Here is a 20,858-nt window from a genome sequence, read left to right on the forward strand (position 1 = left end):
ATACTCAGCGAAATCTTAGTTTTACTTCACAACATTTCCTTTCAATAAAAATGCTAATCAAATTAACAGCTATTAATATTCATTTTTATAGCCTATTTTTATTTTAATTCATGAGGTTAACCACATTGATAAACCTTGCCTTTTTTCATTACTGAAGTCCCATGATTAGAAATGCCTTTTCAGCAAAGAGTGTGTGCTTTAGAGTGGATCATAAATTCTACCTCTAGTGCCAGAATAAAAAGTCAGTAATGACACTGATAATCATGAGGCCCATTCATCTGTAAGGACATTTTTTTCATATTAAGAATCAGTAAGTGATGTGCACACAAAACGAAAAACAGAAACTGAGAAGAGTTCCATCTGCACACTGCCACATGCCTAACAGCACCCGTACAGCATTGATGCACATGAAATACAAGGTGACAGCTTTTGCTTTTACATTGGGAACATGTGAAAGAGGAAATACTTCTTCAAACCTTATGCAAACCTGGTTCTATTGGCATTCTAGATCTGTTCCAAGAAGATACTAATACTTTTCTGTAAATGGAATCTGCCGCTTTTACCTTTTGCTATAGCACATATTGACTAAGTGGCAAACATTGTCAGTGGTCTTTGAAGCTGAGTAGTTAATGGCCAGACCTTCAATGGGAGGGTACCGAGTTCAGCTGCAAGTGATTCTCCCCACATTTCCCTCATAATAGGAACATTTTTCTGGCTTCAACAACTTAGTTAATACAAATGTGCTCAACTGCGCTACATAAAAAACATTCCTTCTTTACAATGATGAGCAATTAATCACGCAAAGTAAATGAGGCAGTGTGTTGGCTGTAAATCAAAGATGGTTACATCTGGAGGCAAGTATGGTAAAATAGTTGCCACTTATGCTGTTAGCCAAACTGCATGGGATGGCACTGATTTTCTGCAACATAGTAATAATAAAAATAATACCAGCCATAGCAGTAATAACAGATTAAGTCACAGGCTAGTAGGAAGCTGAAGATTATCAACATTTGATTATTCCACCTACATTACCGTAGCAACATTTAACACTGAGGATTCCTTAGGATTATATCACTGAATTTCATCAAAGCATTTCCAACTGGATTGAAAAAGTGAGGAAAAAACTGATGTTAAATACATAATCCTCCAGTGTGTTTTGAATTGACTGGTAGTGTAATATTCACATGACTTTATGAGAATGTTACTGCTAAACCAATGAGTCACTGGCGTCAGTGAGACAAAATGCCGTACAGATGTTATGTGACAAGGTGTAGAGGCAATTACACTATAGGCTCGAAAGTGCAAGTTTTTTCGGTTCTGAAGGATGAAGAATTATTAGAAAAATGGAAATTGGGTATCCCCAGGGACAATTTAATAATCAGCAAAACAATAAAGGCAAGTCATTATAGTTCCTTTATGATTATAGTGTAGTATGAAGTTAAAAACATGTATAATATAAATGAAGTTAAAAACATTATAAAATGTCAAGCACAACCTTACGTTTACACATCTCCTAGCAATTACTGTGTTAATGTTTTCTAAGAAAATTATGTACATACACAGAAAGCTAGTGTCACCACTGTAGCCTTTTGTGGAATCAGCAGCATTTGTTTCTTTAAAACTCTAAAAACAAAGCCTATAATGCCAAACACATTTTCAAAAACCCTTATTGCTCTAAACAATCTATAAACACAAATACGTTGTCAACTATTTTTGTGATACAGATCTGAAAATGGCTTAATGATATTTTCTTACAAGCCAAAGGCTCCATCTGCTACAAAAACATGTGCACATGCCTATTCCTACCAGGAAGAGGAAATGGTGGTGGTATTTGCAGAGTTTGGTTTTCTAACATACTGTAAAATGTGTTGTCATTAAGTAAACCACCAACCAAAATGTGACCTTGTGTACCACAATCAGCATAGATTATTTTAGAATTAGCATCAGCAATTGCCAGCAAAATAATGCTGAAGGGCTGTTTATAATTAAAATTAACAATTCCACTACTGGGTGGTGCCACAATGTCAATGTGTATCGCATCTATAGCTCCCAAACACCTGGGGAGATTCCAATTTTCTTCATACCCTTTGGAAGTTTCCAGCCATTCTTTTTCACTCACAGAAAACAGCAAAGAAAGTCATTTTAATTTCATTTACATATCAACTCCCTGGACAAAAAGTGTTAAATACATTAGGATATCTTGAATACAGTGTGTCATTCACTTTGCTTACAAATGTGTTGTATTTTTTGAACACCAACAAAGCCCCACCTCCAGAAGGAGAAGAAATATTTTTCATTTGAATGATCATGAGGTGGATGAGCTTACTTTCAATATGCCTCCACAAGAAGTTGTGGAAATTGAAAACCATCTCCTAATGCCGAAGAGCATGAAGAAATTGCAGATGCAGTGCATGTGCAAGTTAAGCGAAAGTGCTAATTTATGTAGTCACAAAAGAAAATGGAAACAAGCAGGAGACAGTACAGAAGGTTTAATAAAAATATTAAAGAAAGTGGAAAAAATTTAGCAAACAGAAAATTGGATCAGATTAGCCATGTAAATGAAGCAGTTGCCAACAAACTAAGATATTTGTTTGAGAATGGCCATACTAGAATAATGGTCAAGTTAGAAAACGGAATTTATAATTGTTTGCAAGAGGCAAATTTTGGTTTGATGAATGTGCTGAAGGAAAGTAATGTATAAGAATGAATAAGATAAAATAGAAAATAAATATTGTCAGCTATGTTCATTGCGAAGAAAGTGTTATCGGAAATTTGATCAGTATCACTGGCTGAAGAAAGCCAGTCACTACAAAACACTAAAACTATCTCATCAGTAGCAAATTTTGGGAAATTCATTTCCTTTCCAGAATTTATGAATTATGATTAGCTTCTCCTCGCCAGTAATACAAACTGCTTTTCAGTAAAGAAATCATGATATATTTGTCTTTCTTGAGAATTGTTGGAGATAATACAGTGCTTTTCGCATTAGATATTTCAGTTTCATGTAAACAATATTGATCATTCATGGGCAAATTAAGATGAAATTTAACAATTTTTTAGAGTTCACAACTACTGAAGCTGATTATGGTACTCTACCAAAATAAAACATAATAGCTCAAATTATAGAAAATCAAACAGAACAGTAGTGCTCATTGTTGGTCTTAACAATAGAAATTATAAAGCAAACCTTTTACAAATGCTATTTTATCACTCTGTATGAAATTATACGACAAGGCATATTTGCCAGCTTCACAACAATGAAAAAAATTAAGAATTTTATTACATATTATATTGTTTCTATATTATAGTTCTTACAAGTAAGGAATTTTAATAACTTTAATCCTGCCTTCACTTCTTGGGATAAAATTTGTACAATGGTCTCACAAACCCACAGAATAATATTGCAAAGTGAGCTTTTTGGTATCCTATGCAAGTACATTAAAGTGGAAAAGGAACCCTTAGTGGCCAAAAATCTGAAGGTCACTGCCAACTGATCCTCTGGTGGAATCACTTTTCAAATGTCTGTGTTGGTTCTGAACACAAGAGGAGCCACATGAGACAGCAAATTACCAAAATCTTCCATGCTCATTATCACACAATTTTTGAAATAAGCACCATCTTCAAGAGTTAACTCTTTAATGAGTATAGCATTGCATAAGCTCCATGAGTAACCCATTTGTGAAGGAACTCTCACTGCCATCATCTGTGCTTCCTTTGCCTTCCTTTCCTTTCTTCGTCCAACAGAGCAAGTGCACCAGCACATGAAAATGTAAAGCCTTCCGTGTCATTTTGGGAAGCTTATCACAAATTCTGAACAGCTCTGCACTACCAAACACACTGATACAAACCACCAGACGAAAAAGCACAATCAGACATGTATGACTTGGAAGTAGCGTGCTCCTACAAATTGCGATACATGTCCCTGAGAGGCGTATACATGTCACACATACTTATGTTGATACAGTTCCAAGATGTAAATGTACCTTAATGTGGTGTTCATTCAGTTTATAACAGAAATTTTGCTCAGAGACTAACACTACAACAATAAATAAGTTTAAACTTTTTTACACTTTCCAAAGCAAGAGCAGCAGCATGTGCAAAGTGTGATGTGGTTGCAAACACCCGGTCCATGGCCAGCCTCCATCCGTCGGCTGCCAGTATCCAACAGCACCAAGAGCAAACTCTTGAGCACCTCTTTCACAAAAATGTTATTGGACAGATTTGCTATTGCTGTCATATCAGACAGCAAAAAGAGCCTCGGTCCGGCACACCGTTTTAATCTGCCAGGGAGTTTCATGTCAGCGCACACTCCGCCGCAGAGTGAAAATCTCATTCTGGAAACATCCCCCAAGACTGTGACTAAGCCATGTCTCCGCAATATTCTTTCTTTCAGGAGCGCTAGTTCTGCAAGGTTCACAGGAGAGCTTCTGTAAAGTTTGGAAGGTAGGAGACAAGGTACTGGCAGAAGTAAGGCTGTGAGGATGGGGCACGAGTCTGCTTGGGAAGCTCAGTTGGTAGAGCACTTGCCCGCGAAAGGCAAAGGTCCCGAGTTCGAGTCTCGGTCCAGCACACAGTTTTAATATGCCAGGAAGTTTCAGCAACAGAGATTATCACTATACTTCCATCAGGCAAATGAAATGCATTGAAAAATTATAGAAGAAATGTTTCAAATGTGCAATGTCATGCTTGCACTGCCCTTCATTTACCACTACACAACACGTAGATACAGCAGAGGAACAGCTCAAGCAGATGACATCACTTCCTCCAGATTCTGTCACATCCTAAAATGTTGGAAGGTTAATCAAATGGCTGGATTTGGGATTCCAATAATTTCCATGTTTTTTGTCATCTTAAAACAATAGTCACTTTGGCAGCAAGGTTTTTATGTCAGAAACTGTACATACAGTGCCCACTGTGTAATGTGTACAAGATTATTGTGAAAGTTTTCATAATTTTCCACATTTATGCAGTCTCATTAATGTTACCTCATTGCCCACTGTTCTGAAAATATATTTAAAAGGTGAGCATTATCACACACAAAATTATTGTTGTGGTACTACAACTAATAATGAAAAACCAACCTGCTATTCCCTCTGAAGGAGAAAAGTCACAACTCTGAACACCCAAATCATGAGCAGCTTCCTGTGTAATAAGGCACTGATCCAAGCAAGGTGCAACACACCACAATTTAAAGTTACCATCTGAGCAAACAGTTACAAGAAACTGGCTATCTGGCGAGAAGGCTGCATCTACGATAGCATCACTGTGGCCCTCACATGACCTGTAAATAATACAGGTATGAAAATGCAGCAAAGCATAAAACTACAGAAAACATACAACAAATACAAATAATGAACTATGTGTCTCTCCCAAGTTAGTGGCTCTTTCTGTGTATAAACTTACATTTTATTTTTAAAATAAGTTTTTGCATAATATAATAATTAGAGATCGAGATCAAAATCAAAACAAGAAAAGGACATAAAATAAATAATCGGCAGTATTTCCAATAACAACTGAAATGAACAGCTGATATACAGGGTGTTACAAAAAGGTACGACCAAACTTTCAGGAAACATTCCTCACACACAACGAAAGAAAATATGTTATGTGGACATGTGTCCGGAAACACTTACTTTCCATGTTAGAGCTCATTTTATTACTTCTCTTCAAATCACATTAATCACGGAATGGAAACACACAGCAACAGAACGTATCAGCATGACTTCAAACACTTTGTTACAGGAAATGTTCAAAATGTCCTCTGTTAGTGAGGATACATGCATCCACCCTCCGTTGCAGGGAATCACTGATGCGCTGATGCAGCCCTGGAGAATGGCGTATCGTATCACAGCCATCCACAATACGAGCACAAAGAGTCTCTACATTTGGTACCGGGGTTGCGTAGACAAGAGCTTTCAAATGCCCCCATAAATGAAAGTCAAGAGGGTTGAGGTCAGGAGAGCGTGGAGGCCATGGAATTGGTCCTCCTCTACCAATCCATCAGTCACCGAATCTGTTGTTGAGAAGCGTACAAACACTTCGATTGAAATGTGCAGGAGCTCCATTGCACATGAACCACATGTCGTGTCGTACTTGTAAAGGCACATGTTCTAGCAGCACAGGTAGTGTATCCCGTATGAAATCATGATAACGTGCTCCATTGAGTGTAGGTGGACGAAAGTAAAATGAGCTCTAACACAGAAATTAAGTGTTTCCGGACACATGTCCACATAACATCTTTTCTTTATTTGTGTGTGAGGAATGTTTCCTGTAAGTTTGGCCGTACCTTTTTGTAACACCCTGTAGTTCAACCAAGACATATTAAAGACTGAACCACAACAACAGCTGCAGAGTTTAACAATGTTAAGTAATTCCCTTCTAGAATAATTAATATATACTCAGCTCTCTCCTTCAAGGCCACATTAGCCCTTACCTAACAGCACAATTAGTGCAAACAACAATGTCTCATGGAATGCTGTCAATGCATATCTTACTTTACAAATCATGTACAAACAAGAAGATAGCATATCTGAACTTGTATGGTATTTACTTCAAAGTACATAAAGCCACAGTCTCTCTCCCTTTCGTGTAAGACATGTACCAGATTCTTTTACAAAAATATCCACTTTTTCTTGATTCTTTATTTTTATTCTTCCATCACACAATCTTTGTACTGTCTCTGTATTTGTCACATTGATATAAGTTTCTGACTTCATAACTTAAATTATTTCAATTGAGCTGAATGGGGTATCAGGGTATCACTCTAATGACAGTTGCTTGTTTTTAGAACTGACAATATTCTCCTAACTCATTGCCGCTTGCACACTGCAGTTCACAACCAACAGTGCTGACTAAACACCAGTTGGTTGGTTTGGGGGATTTAAAGGGACCAGACTGCTAGGGTCATCGGTCCCTTTTTCCAAAGACAAAGAACACCCACAGAGAATAAAAACGAGTAACAGAATAGAGCACAGACGACACGTAACAAGAGAAACTGAGACAAAGACCAGACAAAACGAACTAAAAGCACACAGAGTGTGACGGTGGTTGGCCGACCAGAGAAATAAAAAAGGAAAAGCCAACCACTAGAAACACATTAAAAAATCAGTTTAAAACCGGAGGCCAAAAGCCAGAATCAACACAAAACAATAAGAGAAAAACAGAAACACTCAGATTAAAGAATAAAAACCCCCTGCCCGAATAAAACGTAAAACTAAGTCAGCCATAGTCGAGTCATCTGTTAAAAGGGCAGAGAGCGAGTCAGGCAGTGCGAACGACTGCCTGAGCGCAGCTAAAAACGGACACTCCAATAAAACATGAACTACGGATAAAACGGAGCCGCAGCGACATAGAGGCGCATCCTCACGGCGCAATAAGTGGCCGTGCGTAAGCCGAGTGTGCCCAATGCGCAGCCGGCAGAGGACAACAGACTCCTTGCGAGAGACCCGCAAGGAGGAGCGCCACACACCGGTAGCCCCCTTGATGGCCCGAAGTTTGTTGCGTGAAGGCAGGGCGCGCCATTCAGTGTCCCAAAGGTCCAGAATTTTGCGGCGTAGGAACGCTCGCAAATCTGTCTCCGGGAGGCCAACGTCCAGAGATGGTGCACTAGTCGCCTCTTTCGCCAGCCGGTCAACATTCTCGTTGCCGGGGATCCCAACATGGCCTGGGGTCCACACGAAGACCGCAGAGCGGCCGTAACGCGCAAGAGTATGCAGGGACTCCTGGATAGCCATCACCAGACGGGAACAAGGAAAACACTGGTCAAGTGCTCGTAAACTGCTCAGGGAATCGCTACAGATGACGAAGGACTCACCTGAGCAGGAGCGGATATACTCTAGGGCTCGAAAGATGGCGACCAGCTCAGCAGTGTAAACGCTGCAGCCAGCCGGCAAGGAGCGTTGTTCGGAATGTTCCCCTAGAGTGAGCGCATAACCGACTCGACCAGCAACCATCGAGCCGTCGGTGTAAACAATGCCAGAGCCCTGATACGTGGTCAGGATGGAATAAAAGCGGCGGCGGAAGGCCTCTGGAGGGACCGAGTCCTTCGAGCCCTGTGCCAAGTCGAGCCGAAGGCAAGGGCGAGGAACACACCACGGGGGTGTACGCAGAGGCGCCTGGAAAGGAGGTGGAACAGGGAAAAACCCAAGCCCGCAGAGAAGCTCCTTGACGCGTATGGCGATCGGACAACCCGACTGGGGCCGACGTTCCGGCAGATGGACGACTGACTGCGGGAACAGGAGACGATAGTTAGGATGCCCGGGCGAGCTTAGAACATGGGCAGCATAAGCGGCTAGCAAACGTTGGCGTCGGAACCGCAGTGGAGGGACACCTGCCTCCACGAGTAAGCTGTCCACAGGGCTGGTGCGGAAAGCACCTGTGGCAAGGCGTATCCCGCTGTGGAGAATTGGGTCCAGCACCCGCAACGCAGACGGGGATGCTGAGCCATATGCCAGGCACCCATAATCCAGACGGGACTGGATTAACGCCTGGTAGAGCCGTAACAGGGTAGAGCGGCCGGCTCCCCAGCGGGTGTGGCTCAAACATCGCAGTGCATTGAGATGCTGCCAACACGTCTGTTTGAGCTGCCGGATATGAGGCAGCCAAGTCAACCGGGCATCGAAAACCACCCCCAAAAACCTGTGCGATTCCACCACTGAAAGAAGTTCGCCGTTAAGAGAAAGCTGCGGCTCCGGGTGGACAGTACGTCACCGGCAGAAATGCATAACGCAGGTCTTGGCTGCCGAAAACTGAAACCCATGCGCTACAGCCCAAGACTGCGCCCTACGGATAGCGCCCTGTAGCTGACGTTCAACAGCTGCAATGCCGGGAGAGCTGTAATAAAGGCAGAAGTCGTCAGCATACAGGGAAGCGGAGACAGAGTTTCCCACGGCCGCAGCAAGACCGTTAATGGCTATTAAAAACAGACAGACACTTAAAACGGAACCCTGTGGCACACCGTTCTCCTGGACGTGGGAGGAACTATACGAGGCCGCGACTTGCACGCGGAAGGTACGACACGACAGAAAATTGCGGATAAAAATCGGCAGAGGACCCCGAAGACCCCATCCATGAAGCGTAGAAAGAATGTGATGACGCCACGTCGTATCGTACGCCTTCCGCATGTCGAAAAAGACAGCGACCAGGTGCTGACGGCGGGAAAAGGCAGTACGGATGGCCGACTCCAGGCTCACCAGATTGTCGGCGGCGGAGCGGCCTTTACGGAACCCACCCTGAGATGGAGCCAGAAGGCCCCGAGACTCCAGTACCCAATTCAAGCGCCGGCTCACCATCCGTTCAAGCAACTTGCAAAGAAAGTTGGTGAGGCTAATGGGACGGTAGCTGTCCACCTCCAGAGGGTTCTTTCCAGGCTGCAAAACGGGGATGACAATGCCTTCCCGCCATTGCGACGGAAACTCCCCCTCGACCCAAAGATGGTTGTAAAGATCGAGAAGGCGCCGCTGGCAGTCCACTGAAAGGTGTTTCAGCATCTGACAGTGGATGCCATCTGGCCCAGGAGCGGTATCAGGGCAAGCAGCGAGGGCACTGCGAAATTCCCACTTACTAAATGGAGCATTGTAAGATTCTGGGTGGTTGGTGCGAAACGAAAGGCTCCGACGTTCCATCCGCTCTTTAATGGAGCGGAAGGCCTGGGGGTAATTCGCAGAAGCGGAACTCATAGCAAAATGCTCTGCTAAGCGATTTGCAATGACGTCGGAGTCAGTACAAACTGCTCCATTCAGTGAGAGCGCAGGGACGCTGACAGGTGGCCGATAGCCGTAGACGCGTCGAATCCTGGCCCAGACCTGCAATGGAGTGACATGGAGGCCAATTGTGGACACATACCGCTCCCAGCACTCCTTCTTGCCATGGTGGATAAGGAGGCGGGCCCGCGCACGCAGCCGTTTGAAGGCGATAAGGTGGTCGAGGGAGGGATGTCGCTTGTGACGCTGGAGCGCCCGCCGGCGATCTTTAATCGCTTCAGCGATCTCAGGTGACCACCAAGGCACAGCCTTCCGCCGAGGGGACCCACAGGAATGGGGAATGGCAGACTCGGCGGCAGTAACGATGCCGGTAGTGACCGATTGAACTACCGCATCAATGTCATCGGTAGAGAGAGGCTCAAAACCGGCAGTGGAGGAGAACAAGTCCCAGTCAGCCTTATTCATAGCCCATCTGCTAGGGCGCCCAGAAGAGTGGCGCTGTGGTAGTGACAAAATGATCGGAAAATGGTCACTACCACACAGGTCGTCATGCACACTCCATTGGACAGACGGTAAGAGGCTATGGCTACAGATTGAAAGGTCAATGGCGGAGTAGGTGCCATGCGCCACACTGAAGTGTGTGAAGGCACCATCATTTAACAGCGAGAGATCGAGCTGCGACAATAAATGCTCAACGATGGCGCCTCGACCTGTTGCCACTGACCCACCCCACAGAGGGTTATGAGCATTGAAGTCGCCCAATAGCAAGAAAGGTGGCGGCAATTGGGCGACCAGTGCAGCCAGGACATGCTGCGAGACATCACCATCCGGTGGAATGTAAAGACTGCAGACGGTAACAGCCTGTGGCGTCCACACGCGTACAGCGACAGCCTCTAAAGGCGTCTGGAGAGGGACAGACTCGCTGTGCAGAGTGTGAAGGACATATATGCAGACGCCACCAGACACCCTTTCATAAGCTGCTCGGTTCTTATAATAACCCCGATAGCCACGGAGGGCGGGGGTTCGCATTGCTGGAAACCAAGTTTCCTGGAGAGCAATGCAGAAGAAAGGGTGAAGGCTGATAAGTTGGCGGAGCTCAGCTAGATGGTGGAAGAAACCGCTGCAGTTCCACTGGAGGATGGTGTTGTCTATGGCTGTGAAAGGCGTGACGGGACTGGGAAGGCAGATTACGCCACTGGGTCACCTGCTGCCTCCGATGGAGCATCCGTGCAAATGCCATCCATTGCGTCCGCGGGACCGGCAAGAGCGAGGTCCTCAGCGGACGCCAGAATCTCCACCTCGTCCTCAGAGGCAGAGCTTGTAGGAAGCGGTGGGATCGGTGCCACCGCATTACCGTTGGTCTTGGGGACTTTCTTCTTTTTGTGCTCGTCACGCTGTGCCTTCGGCGCTTCAGGCTGCATGGGCTTCACTGGGTCAGTCTCAGGGACAGACGACGACCGCGAGGCCCTACGACCAGGGACTGGCGGTTGTTTCAACCACTTGCGGGCGTCCGCTTTTCCACTGGTCGGAACTTGCGAAGGGAGGTCCCCAAGGGATCCCTTCCTGGCGAGAGCAGCCGAAGAAGTCTTACGCTTCTCCAGCTGGGAAGGGAGAGCTGATGTCCCCGAAGGTTGGGAGGGTGTTGCTCCTGAAGAAGATGGAGCAGGAGCAACAGGGTGTGAAGTGCCCCCCACAAGCAAGGGGGCCGGTGGATGCTGACCGATCTTAGAGCCGATTCGTGATGACGGGAGAACCGTCGTTGCAGCAGCGGCGTAGGTGGACGGCATTGCCACAGGGTGGAGCCTCTCATATTTCCGTCTAGCCTCGGGGTAGGTCAGCCGGTCCAAGGTCTTATATTCCATTATCTTCCATTCTTTCTGCAATATCCGACAGTCCAGCGAGCAGGGGGAATGGTGTTCTCCGCAGTTAACACAGATAGGAGGCGGGGCACATGGAGTATCGGGATGCGAAGGACGTCCGCAATCCCGACACGTCATGCTGGAAGTACAGCGAGATGACATGTGCCCGAACTTCCAGCATTTAAAACACCGCATTGGAAGAGGGATATATGGTTTCACATCACAACGGTAAACCATCACCTTAACCTTTTCGGGTAAGACATCACCCTCAAAGGCCAAGATGAAGGCACCGGTGGCGACCTGATTATCCCTTGGACCCCGATGGACGCGCCGGACGAAGTGAACACCTCGTCGTTCGAAGTTGGCGCGTAATTCATCGTCGGACTGCAGAAGAAGATCCCGGTGGAATATAATACCCTGGACCATGTTCAGACTCTTATGCGGCGTGATGCTAACGGAAACATCCCCCAACTTGTCACAATGGAGCAACCTCCGTGACTGGGCAGAGGATGCCGTTTTTATCAACACCGATCCAGACCGCATCTTGGACAAGCCCTCCACCTCACCGAACTTGTCCTCTAAATGCTCTACAAAGAACTGAGGCTTCACGGATAGAAAAGATTCCCCATCAGCTCTGGTACAGACAAGATATCTGGGCGAATACGTCTCAGTGTCACGCAATGCCTGTCGTTCCTCCCATGGTGTGGCGAGGGAGGGGAACGATTTGGGGTCATAAATGTTACCTTTAAAATGGGCTCTCGAATGCTTAGAGACTGCTGACGGCTGGCCGCCAGCGACAGATGATGTACCACGCTTCATTGCGGGTCATCCGCCCTGATGCCACCTACTCCGACCAAGGGCCCTCCCCACGGGCGCCACCCAGCCACAGCAAAGGCCACCTGGCAGGATGGCCATTGCCGGGAGTCCTGATGCCCCAGGGAGATGGGCATCTACTCCTTGGCATACGTGGGGAGTGAACGGCGCAGGCATCAGTAGAGCGATCCCTGTGTTGTCAGGGGGCTACAACCAAGAGGGTACATGGCGACCCCACCACAACGGACTGGCTACCGTGCTGGATCTTAGGTGCAAAAATGGTCAAGGTCGTCGTCACAGTTAAAAGAAACACTGCAGAGTGCAGCGTGGTAATCGCCCAAGAGATCGAAAACGAGCGGGACACCATTGCAACGACGAGAAAGACGGCTATAGGTCTAATTGCACGAAGGATACAGTGCACCATGTAAGGTGCCCTTCCCCAATTGGCTCGCTCTTCGGAATAATTTAGATAGATGGAGGTCAAACCCGAGAGGGGACCATCACATAAGGCCGAAACATTGGAGACTCCTTTTAGTCGCCTCTTACGACAGGCAGGAATACTGCGGGCCTATTCTAACCCCCGAACCCGCAGGGGGCTAAACACCAGTTTTTTCAGTAATTAGTATACCACAACTGATATAGTTCTTCAATTCTATTCTAATGAGAAAATACATCAATGAAAAACACATCTGTTGTGCTTATAACGAACTTTTTCACCATGATTGCCTTTATTGATTATTAATCTGTTTACTTATTGCTACAAACTTGTGCAATGAAAAAGGTAACAGAACACACTTCAGGCACCACAGAATTAAAACTTCAGTTGTCCATGTAACACATAACACAAGGGCAACACAAAGCCCAAAATTAAACATACTATAGTGGCAAAACTTGATGTTGACAATGATTCAGATAGAGCCAACAATGCACTTAGCATAGAAATTAAACTGAAAATAACTCTGTTTGCATGTTAGAGAAGAATTCTGGTATGGTCAAAATATGTCAACAGGTTTTGTTTTACTGTACTATAGTGCAGAATGAGAACACTATAAACTGGCACTTGGCCATGAGTGTAAACAGCTAGAATTATAACTGCGAGAGGAGTGAGGGTGGACAGAGGGCATCAAGCCCTACCTCCCTCTTGCATGGAAGCAACCTGCACCTGTCTTCTTCATTTCTACAAGCAGAACTAACATGTGGACATATACCCAGACTTCTAAAATTTTGCACTTGATATATGTGTTTCAAGTTGGCAGCATAACAGTTTAATAAGCACAGAAGAAGAGGCGGGAAGCATTAGGCATGGGGAGTGATCCAGTTATGGCACAGTAATCACAACCAGTCATTACATGCTGTGATCTTGAAGCTCCCATGTTGCCAGCTTCATTTTGTGTGAACATAAACAATGCGCATTGTGTGTAGTTTCTAACACCTGCTTGTGTTGTACTACGTTTTGTTTTGCTAGCATTTAAGGAGTTCTGATACTTGGAAAATGCCACCAAAAAGACTTTTCACATAGTGGAAACCATTTGTGTTGAGGTGTGCCTCCAAACAGCCAGGCACTGGAGTTACCACAGAGAACTCTCAAGTTTTACAAGCAGGAGGAAGGATATGTAAGTATTCATGAACAGTCATCAATTCCTGCCAACAAAGTTGTTCAAGAACAGTAGTAAATATGGATGTGTTATTGCAAAAGTCAAAAGACATAGACATGATCTGTAATGATTCTGAGCTGTCTGGATCAAATAATGTATTCCTAGAGACTTCTGGAAAGAAGAAAAAGCAGGCTCACACTGCCACTGACTTAGATTTTTTCCAGACTGATGCAGTTCGCAGACACATATATTACAGCAAGGAAAGAGTATCCTAGCGTAGCAAAGTTCCTAGTGTCATTAAAAGAAAGTAAGATTTTCAGGGGTGGGAGAAACATCATTAATAATGGTGCTGAAAACTGTGGGTTTCCATTATAAAACACTAGTCAGACACAAAGTCCTGTTAGAAAAGGTGATTACTGTTATGGTTTGAAGTATTTTCTTGGATGAAATTCTGGACAAAGACATTCATTCCCTAAAAGAACTAGAAAAAATGTGGGTTAATGTGGAGGAATTTGTCAGTGAATGCTGGATGCATGACACTCCAAGCAGTAGCAGTCATCATCTGATTGGAAGAGGAGCTAGATTAATTATGGTCCATGCTGGCTATTCCAGTGATTTTGTTCCTGATATTCTTCTAGTGTTTTGGTGCAAAAAAACAAGTGATTACCACGAAGACTTGGATTTGTTGAGGGGTCGTTGAGTAGTTCCAGAATCTTTTTTAAAAGATTCCTGTCCCTACAACACTTGTAATGGACAATCCTCCATATCATTCCATGATACTGACCAAAGCCAGAACCACAAAGAACTTATAGTGAAGTGGTTACAGTTGTGAAATATTACTGTAGATATGAGTATGATGAAGTTTCTTTTATATTCACTTGTTACAAAAAGTATGCCTGTGATGCCTACACATGTTGTAGATGAAATCACCAAGGAGCAGCATCATACTGTAATAAGAATACCACCATATCACTATCATTTCAACTCTACTGAGTTAGTATGGAGTGATGTGAAGATGTACATAGGGAACAATATCAAGTCCTTTACAATAACAGAGGTGGAGAGGCTGTTGCGAGAAGCTCTTGCAACTGTGGATGCAGCCTCATGGACGAAAATTCGAGCGCAATGACAAACACATTCAAGCAGTGACCATGAACAACCAATGGTTTGTTTTGGTCATGACAATGATAAAGATGGTCTAGGTACTGATTCTGACAAAAGTGATGATGAGGAGCTGGATGTAACTGTGCAATCATCACCATAAACTGGTGAGTGAAAAGCTATGAACACTGGTTATTACTTATTTTGTAAACTATGCACTGTATTGTTGAAAAGGTATAGGTTGTCATCAAATCCTTATTTTATGTACTTCCTTGCTCTGTTATTGAAAGCATGTACCTTGCTGCAGTTACATCTACATTATTATGCAGTTGTTTATTTGCTGTCACTATAGTAGCCACTCCACAATGAATTCTTATGTACAAGGTTATTGCTCAATAGCTTACTCCAGCTCCAGCTCCAGATGAACTGGAAAACCATATTGGCTGTTATGTGTATAGAGGCTGATGCTGCAGCAACATGACTATTGCAGTATAACCAGCCTACCTTGATGTAAAATGAACTATCAAGTGCAACTTTTCACTGTTGCAAGAATAGGAATACATTCTCATGTTGTGAGAGTCATAATCGAAGCCTGTGGTGAACCAGGATTAGTCTCTTCACTCATTTCAAAATAAGAAAAGAAACCAATGAGCAATGCAGAACACAAAGGCATTTGGTAATGGTTACCACACAACTGTCTGCTGAGGCTGGCAGTGCTGTAATGAGGTAGTTCAGGCCCAACCTCTACTAGTATTTGATGCAACCATAGTTCAAAACACATGCCAGCTAAAACTGCCATGTTAAAAGCATTTGAATCACACCAACTCTTGACCCAGAGAAACATACCTGTTTCTTTGTTCTATAGTAAGTCCCAGAGCTGGGTCCTATGATGCATTATGCAGTGTGTGTCATACACAAATTGTTCTACCAACCGTTGTGACTCCAGAGCATAAAGTGCACTGATACACCATTGCATTTGTGCACTTTTTATTTTGCAAACACATTCTTATGCATATTATCTCTCCAAACTGGGCTTTGTCAGATGATGTGCAACATCAACAACTGAAAATTGGTTAATTTTCAATAATTACATGCAGAAAATGAGTTTACTTCAAACTACCTGTGATAAAATAGTTCAACTGGGTACAATTCACTAAGAAATAGTTTATTACGTAATTTTGTGTTTTCACATTCTGCAGCAGAATATGTGATTTTTTTATGTACCTATTTTTATGTACCTATGTATCTGGCCTTTACAGATCATACTTAACCACTGTGACATATAGCGTTCCAAAATATACGAATAGGTAATGAACAGTGCACTTCACAAGCATGAAAATCCAGATAGAAGATAGGAAGAATTTTAATGGTGTGTAGATATTACATTCATTAGAGAGGGTTGTAACTCATCTTGATGATGATGTACAATGAAATGTTTTGAATGGACTCACTGAAGCACTAACCTGATACATTTAAGAGAAACCACAAAGAACATTGTACAGTATAGACCAATCGAATGATGCAGTGCAGTTGTTAACACACTAGTCTCATACTAAGAAGGGTGGGGCTTGTTCTGGCTGGCCATCCTGACTTACGTTTCCCTAAACTGTTTAAGGAAAATGCTGGGACGATTCTTTCATTGAGAGCACAGCCGACCACCTACCCCATCCTCATAAAAACATACTTACAAATTCTATGTGTATGCATACTTTGAGCTATTTATTTTCATTGTATTATGATGACAAATTCTATGTCATTGTGAGATGATCCCTGGATAAACAAATCGAATCAAATCAAAAATAACTCTAACATCAGTCAACCTTAAACGATGAAAATCCAGGGGGAATCTAACAACTGAATTGTATCAGACAACCTTAACTACTGCTAACCAGGCACTAACATAAAGAATGCGGAGATATTTCAATGAATAGCAGAGCACTGAAAATATTATGACTGCAATCAGTGTTAGTTGGAAATTCCTCAAAGATGTTATCCATCAGCAGCCGTTCCCTCAGGGTGTCTCATAAAATGGGTACCACAGAAACTGGTACTTTCCCAGAAAGATTCAAGAGGAAATGGCAAGAATAACAGCACACTCCTTTTTATTAGTCAAAGAGATTTTATTTTTAACCATGTGATTACACCAGGTGAAATCTAGGTTATCTATAATTACCTACAAATGAAAAACCAGTTGAAACACAGCACTTAAATGACTCAAAGAAGGAAATGGCATCACATCCCACTATTACGTTGATAGTTTTACTAGGTACCTATCATGATAAAACATCTGCTGCATGGCAAATCAGTCACTGATCACTGTTATTACACTTCAGAAAAAGAGTGTGAAAGAGGCCAAGATTGGTACTGACTGTAAGTGGAAAGCACAGCAGCATTCAGTAACTTCAAAAGCAGAAAAATTAGAATTGGTAATCAACACTAGAAATATTCAAGTGCAACTGACTTCTTGCTTCAGAAGTTTCACTTTAAGGGTTGTTGTTGTTGTGGTCTTCAGTCCTGAGACTGGTTTGATGCAGCTCTCCATGCTACTCTATCCTGTGCAAGCCTCTTCATCTCCCAGTACCTACTGCAACCTACATCCTTCTAAATCTGCTTAGTGTATTCATCTCTTGGTCTCCCTCTACGATTTTTACCCTCCACACTGCCCTCCAATACTAAATTGGTGATCCCTTGATGCCTCAGAACATGTCCTACCAACCGATCCCTTCTTCTGGTCAAGTTGTATCCACAAACTTCTCTTCTCCCCAATCCTATTCAATACTTCCTCATTAGTTATGTGATCTACCCATCTAATCTTCAGCATTCTTCTGTAGCACCACATTTCGAAAGCTTCTATTCTCTTCTTGTCCAAACTATTTATCGTCCATGTTTCACTTCCACACATGGCTACACTCCTTACAAATACTTTCAGAAATGACTTCCTGACACTTAAATCTATACTCGATGTTAACAAATTTCTCTTCTTCAGAAACGCTTTCCTTCCCATTGCCAGTCTACATTTTACATCCTCTCTACTTCGACCATCATCAGTTATTTTGCTCCCCAAATGGCAAAACTCCTTTACTACTTTAAGTGTCGCATTTCCTAATCTAATTCCCTCCCGACTTAATTCGACTACATTCCATTATCCTCGTTTTGCTTTTGTTGAAGTTCATCTTATATCCTCCTTTCAAGACACTGTCCATTCCATTCAACTGCTCTTCCAAGTCCTTTGCTGTCTCTGACAGAATTACAATGTCATCGGCGAACCTCAAAGTTTTTATTTCTTCTCCATGGATTTTAATACCTACTCCAAATTTTTCTTTTGCTTCCTTTACTGCTAGCTCAATATACAGATTGAATAACATCGGGGAGAGGCTACAACCCTGTCTTACTCCCTTCTCAACCACTGCTTCCCTTTCATGTCCCTCGACTCTTATAGCTGCCATCTGGTTTCTGTACAAATTGTAAATAGCCTTTCGCTCCCTGTATTTTACCCCTGCCACCTTTAGAATTTCAAAGAGAGTATTCCAGTCAACATTGTCAAACGCTTTCTCTAAGTCTACAAATGCTAGAAACATAGGTTTGCCTTTCCTTAATCTTTCTTCTAAGATAAGTCGTAAGGTCAGTATTGCCTCACGTGTTCCAGTGTTTCTATGGAATCCAAACTGATCTTCCCCGAGGTCGGCTTCTACTAGTTTTTCCATTCGTCTGTAAAGAATTCGTGTTAGTATTTTGCAGCTGTGGCTTATTAAACTGATTGTTCGGTAATTTTCACATCTGTCAACACCTGCTGTCTTTGGGATTGGAATTATTATACTCTTCTTGAAGCAGCTAATGACTAGGAACAAGATAACTCTTGGCACCTGTTCAATAGTAGGTCCGTAGTGGTCTAACTCCACAGGCGCACTGACTTGCTCTGCTTACTGCCACTCGCAAGTGAACACTGACATCAGTGAGTCTGCCGATATGAAACAACAGGTGTGCTCTCCGTGGCAGGTTCCTGAACTACTCTGCTGCTCCACCCACGCCAGTTCATCTGCCTCGATTGGGACATCCACTGGTGGCAATACTAAGCACGAGATAAAAGATCACTTGCAAAGAAGGGTTTATAAGTGCAGAAACAATGTTACGAGCTGTTACACAATGCAGATAAAATAACTGGCAATACTAAGCACGAGATAAAAGATCACTTACAAAGAAGGGTTTATAAGTACAGAAACAATGTTACGAGCTGTTACTCAATGCAGACAAAATAACCAATCCAAGCCTATTTTCTAGCAGGTGAATGAACAAACATTTTCATGGCCCCTTCTATCTCTTCTAATAATCAACCAATTTAATTTGTAAAGCTGAATAATACTTATAATTTCAAAGTATGGTATATCTCAGGAATTTAAGTTGAAAGACCATACTTTGGCTACAATAACAATTTTGGGAAAGTACATTAGAGATACCATTTTTTAATTCTATTGATGCTAGAACAGAAATGTACAATGTTTTTAAAAAAATTAATTTAATGGATGTTTTCAATGTGAAACTTACATCAGACATTCCATTGAATCAATATTCCACACGCACGCCTTCTCTGCATCACCTGCTATGACCAACAGATGTCCATCTGGTGAGAATCGGCATGTTCTGATTCCACTACCACTACAATGCAAATTTGGGCAAATAGGCATTCCAGTCTGCAATATTACATCATAGGAGAATTACGGAATGTTAACTCACAAAACATACATTTAAAGCATCACTTACAGCATTAAATGAAGCTGCATCACCAAGTAGCTGATAAAGCCCAGACATTTATTGGCAAAGTTTACATTTACCAAAGTATAAATGGTATTGATTAGTAGTTATAAAAATAGTAGTAGCAAAGTTTTTCCAGTATTAGTGTGAGAGAAATGGCCAAAATTGCTTTGTTGTAACATCAAGGAAAGAGAAACATAACAGTTACTTAAAATAAGAAACTAAACAGTATTCGGCATGTATCATTGAACTGCACCCAATAAAAATATAATCATTATATTCATCGTAAATCATACTTCTAGTGTGATGGAAATAAATTAAGCAGAACCATACAACTGGAACTTGACAAGGCATACTAAGTGAATGAAGTCACAGTTGCTGTTTATCAAAACTTTGTGTCACACAATAAACATAAATTTTAGAAACATATTTTCTAAAACTATCAGCCGCTGGTTGTTACCACTTTCTTGATGAACCAGCATTCTATTTCACATCTCAGCATACACAAAACATTGCAATTAGTAAAGTTTCCGTATTGCGACAATTGAAATCTCTTCTGCCCCTTATGTCATGCATTGGCTGATGTAATTTCTCCCTGTATAGTCAAAATATAACGGTAGTAAGGGGCCAAGTATCACCTCTGCTCACACCCATACACTAAGTAGAACAGTGTGACTGCAGTGGTGTAATCGGTTAGGGAGTATGGTAAGCAAATGTCACAATTCACAACATATCTCAATTATTCCGCACAGTTAGTTAATGAGTTAGTTAGTTCCATGTTCCCTGATGCAATTTATATCAAAATTATATACGAGGAGTCAGTTTACAGGTTACATATACATGATTTTTTGGTGTGCATTGGTACATGCTGGCTATTTCCAGGCCACTGCATAACAGAGCAACAGTAACAGTAATACAAATGAACATATTTTCTTTTGAAGTTATTCATATTACCAGAGAAAAATACATAAATTTAATCTAAATCTACATGAATATTCTGCAAATTGCACTTAAATGTTTGGCAGAAGATTCATAAAATA

At 42.7% G+C, this 20,858-nt stretch overlaps 1 protein-coding gene across 1 annotated transcript in view; it reads right to left on the minus strand.

The window, feature by feature from the left end:
• The window catches only part of LOC126470946 (WD repeat, SAM and U-box domain-containing protein 1-like), a 222,488-nt gene that overhangs the window by 60,460 nt on the left and 141,170 nt on the right, over positions 1–20,858 (minus strand). Inside the window, exons 11-12 of the mRNA XM_050098996.1 lie at positions 19,612–19,757; positions 5,082–5,281 (exon numbers count right to left, since the gene is read on the minus strand). Of these exons, the coding sequence (XP_049954953.1) occupies positions 5,082–5,281; positions 19,612–19,757 (346 nt within the window). The remainder of the gene's footprint in view (positions 1–5,081; positions 5,282–19,611; positions 19,758–20,858) is intronic.

This window comes from Schistocerca serialis, chromosome 3, assembly GCF_023864345.2.
Source record: "Schistocerca serialis cubense isolate TAMUIC-IGC-003099 chromosome 3, iqSchSeri2.2, whole genome shotgun sequence".
Lineage (NCBI taxonomy): Eukaryota > Metazoa > Arthropoda > Insecta > Orthoptera > Acrididae > Schistocerca > Schistocerca serialis.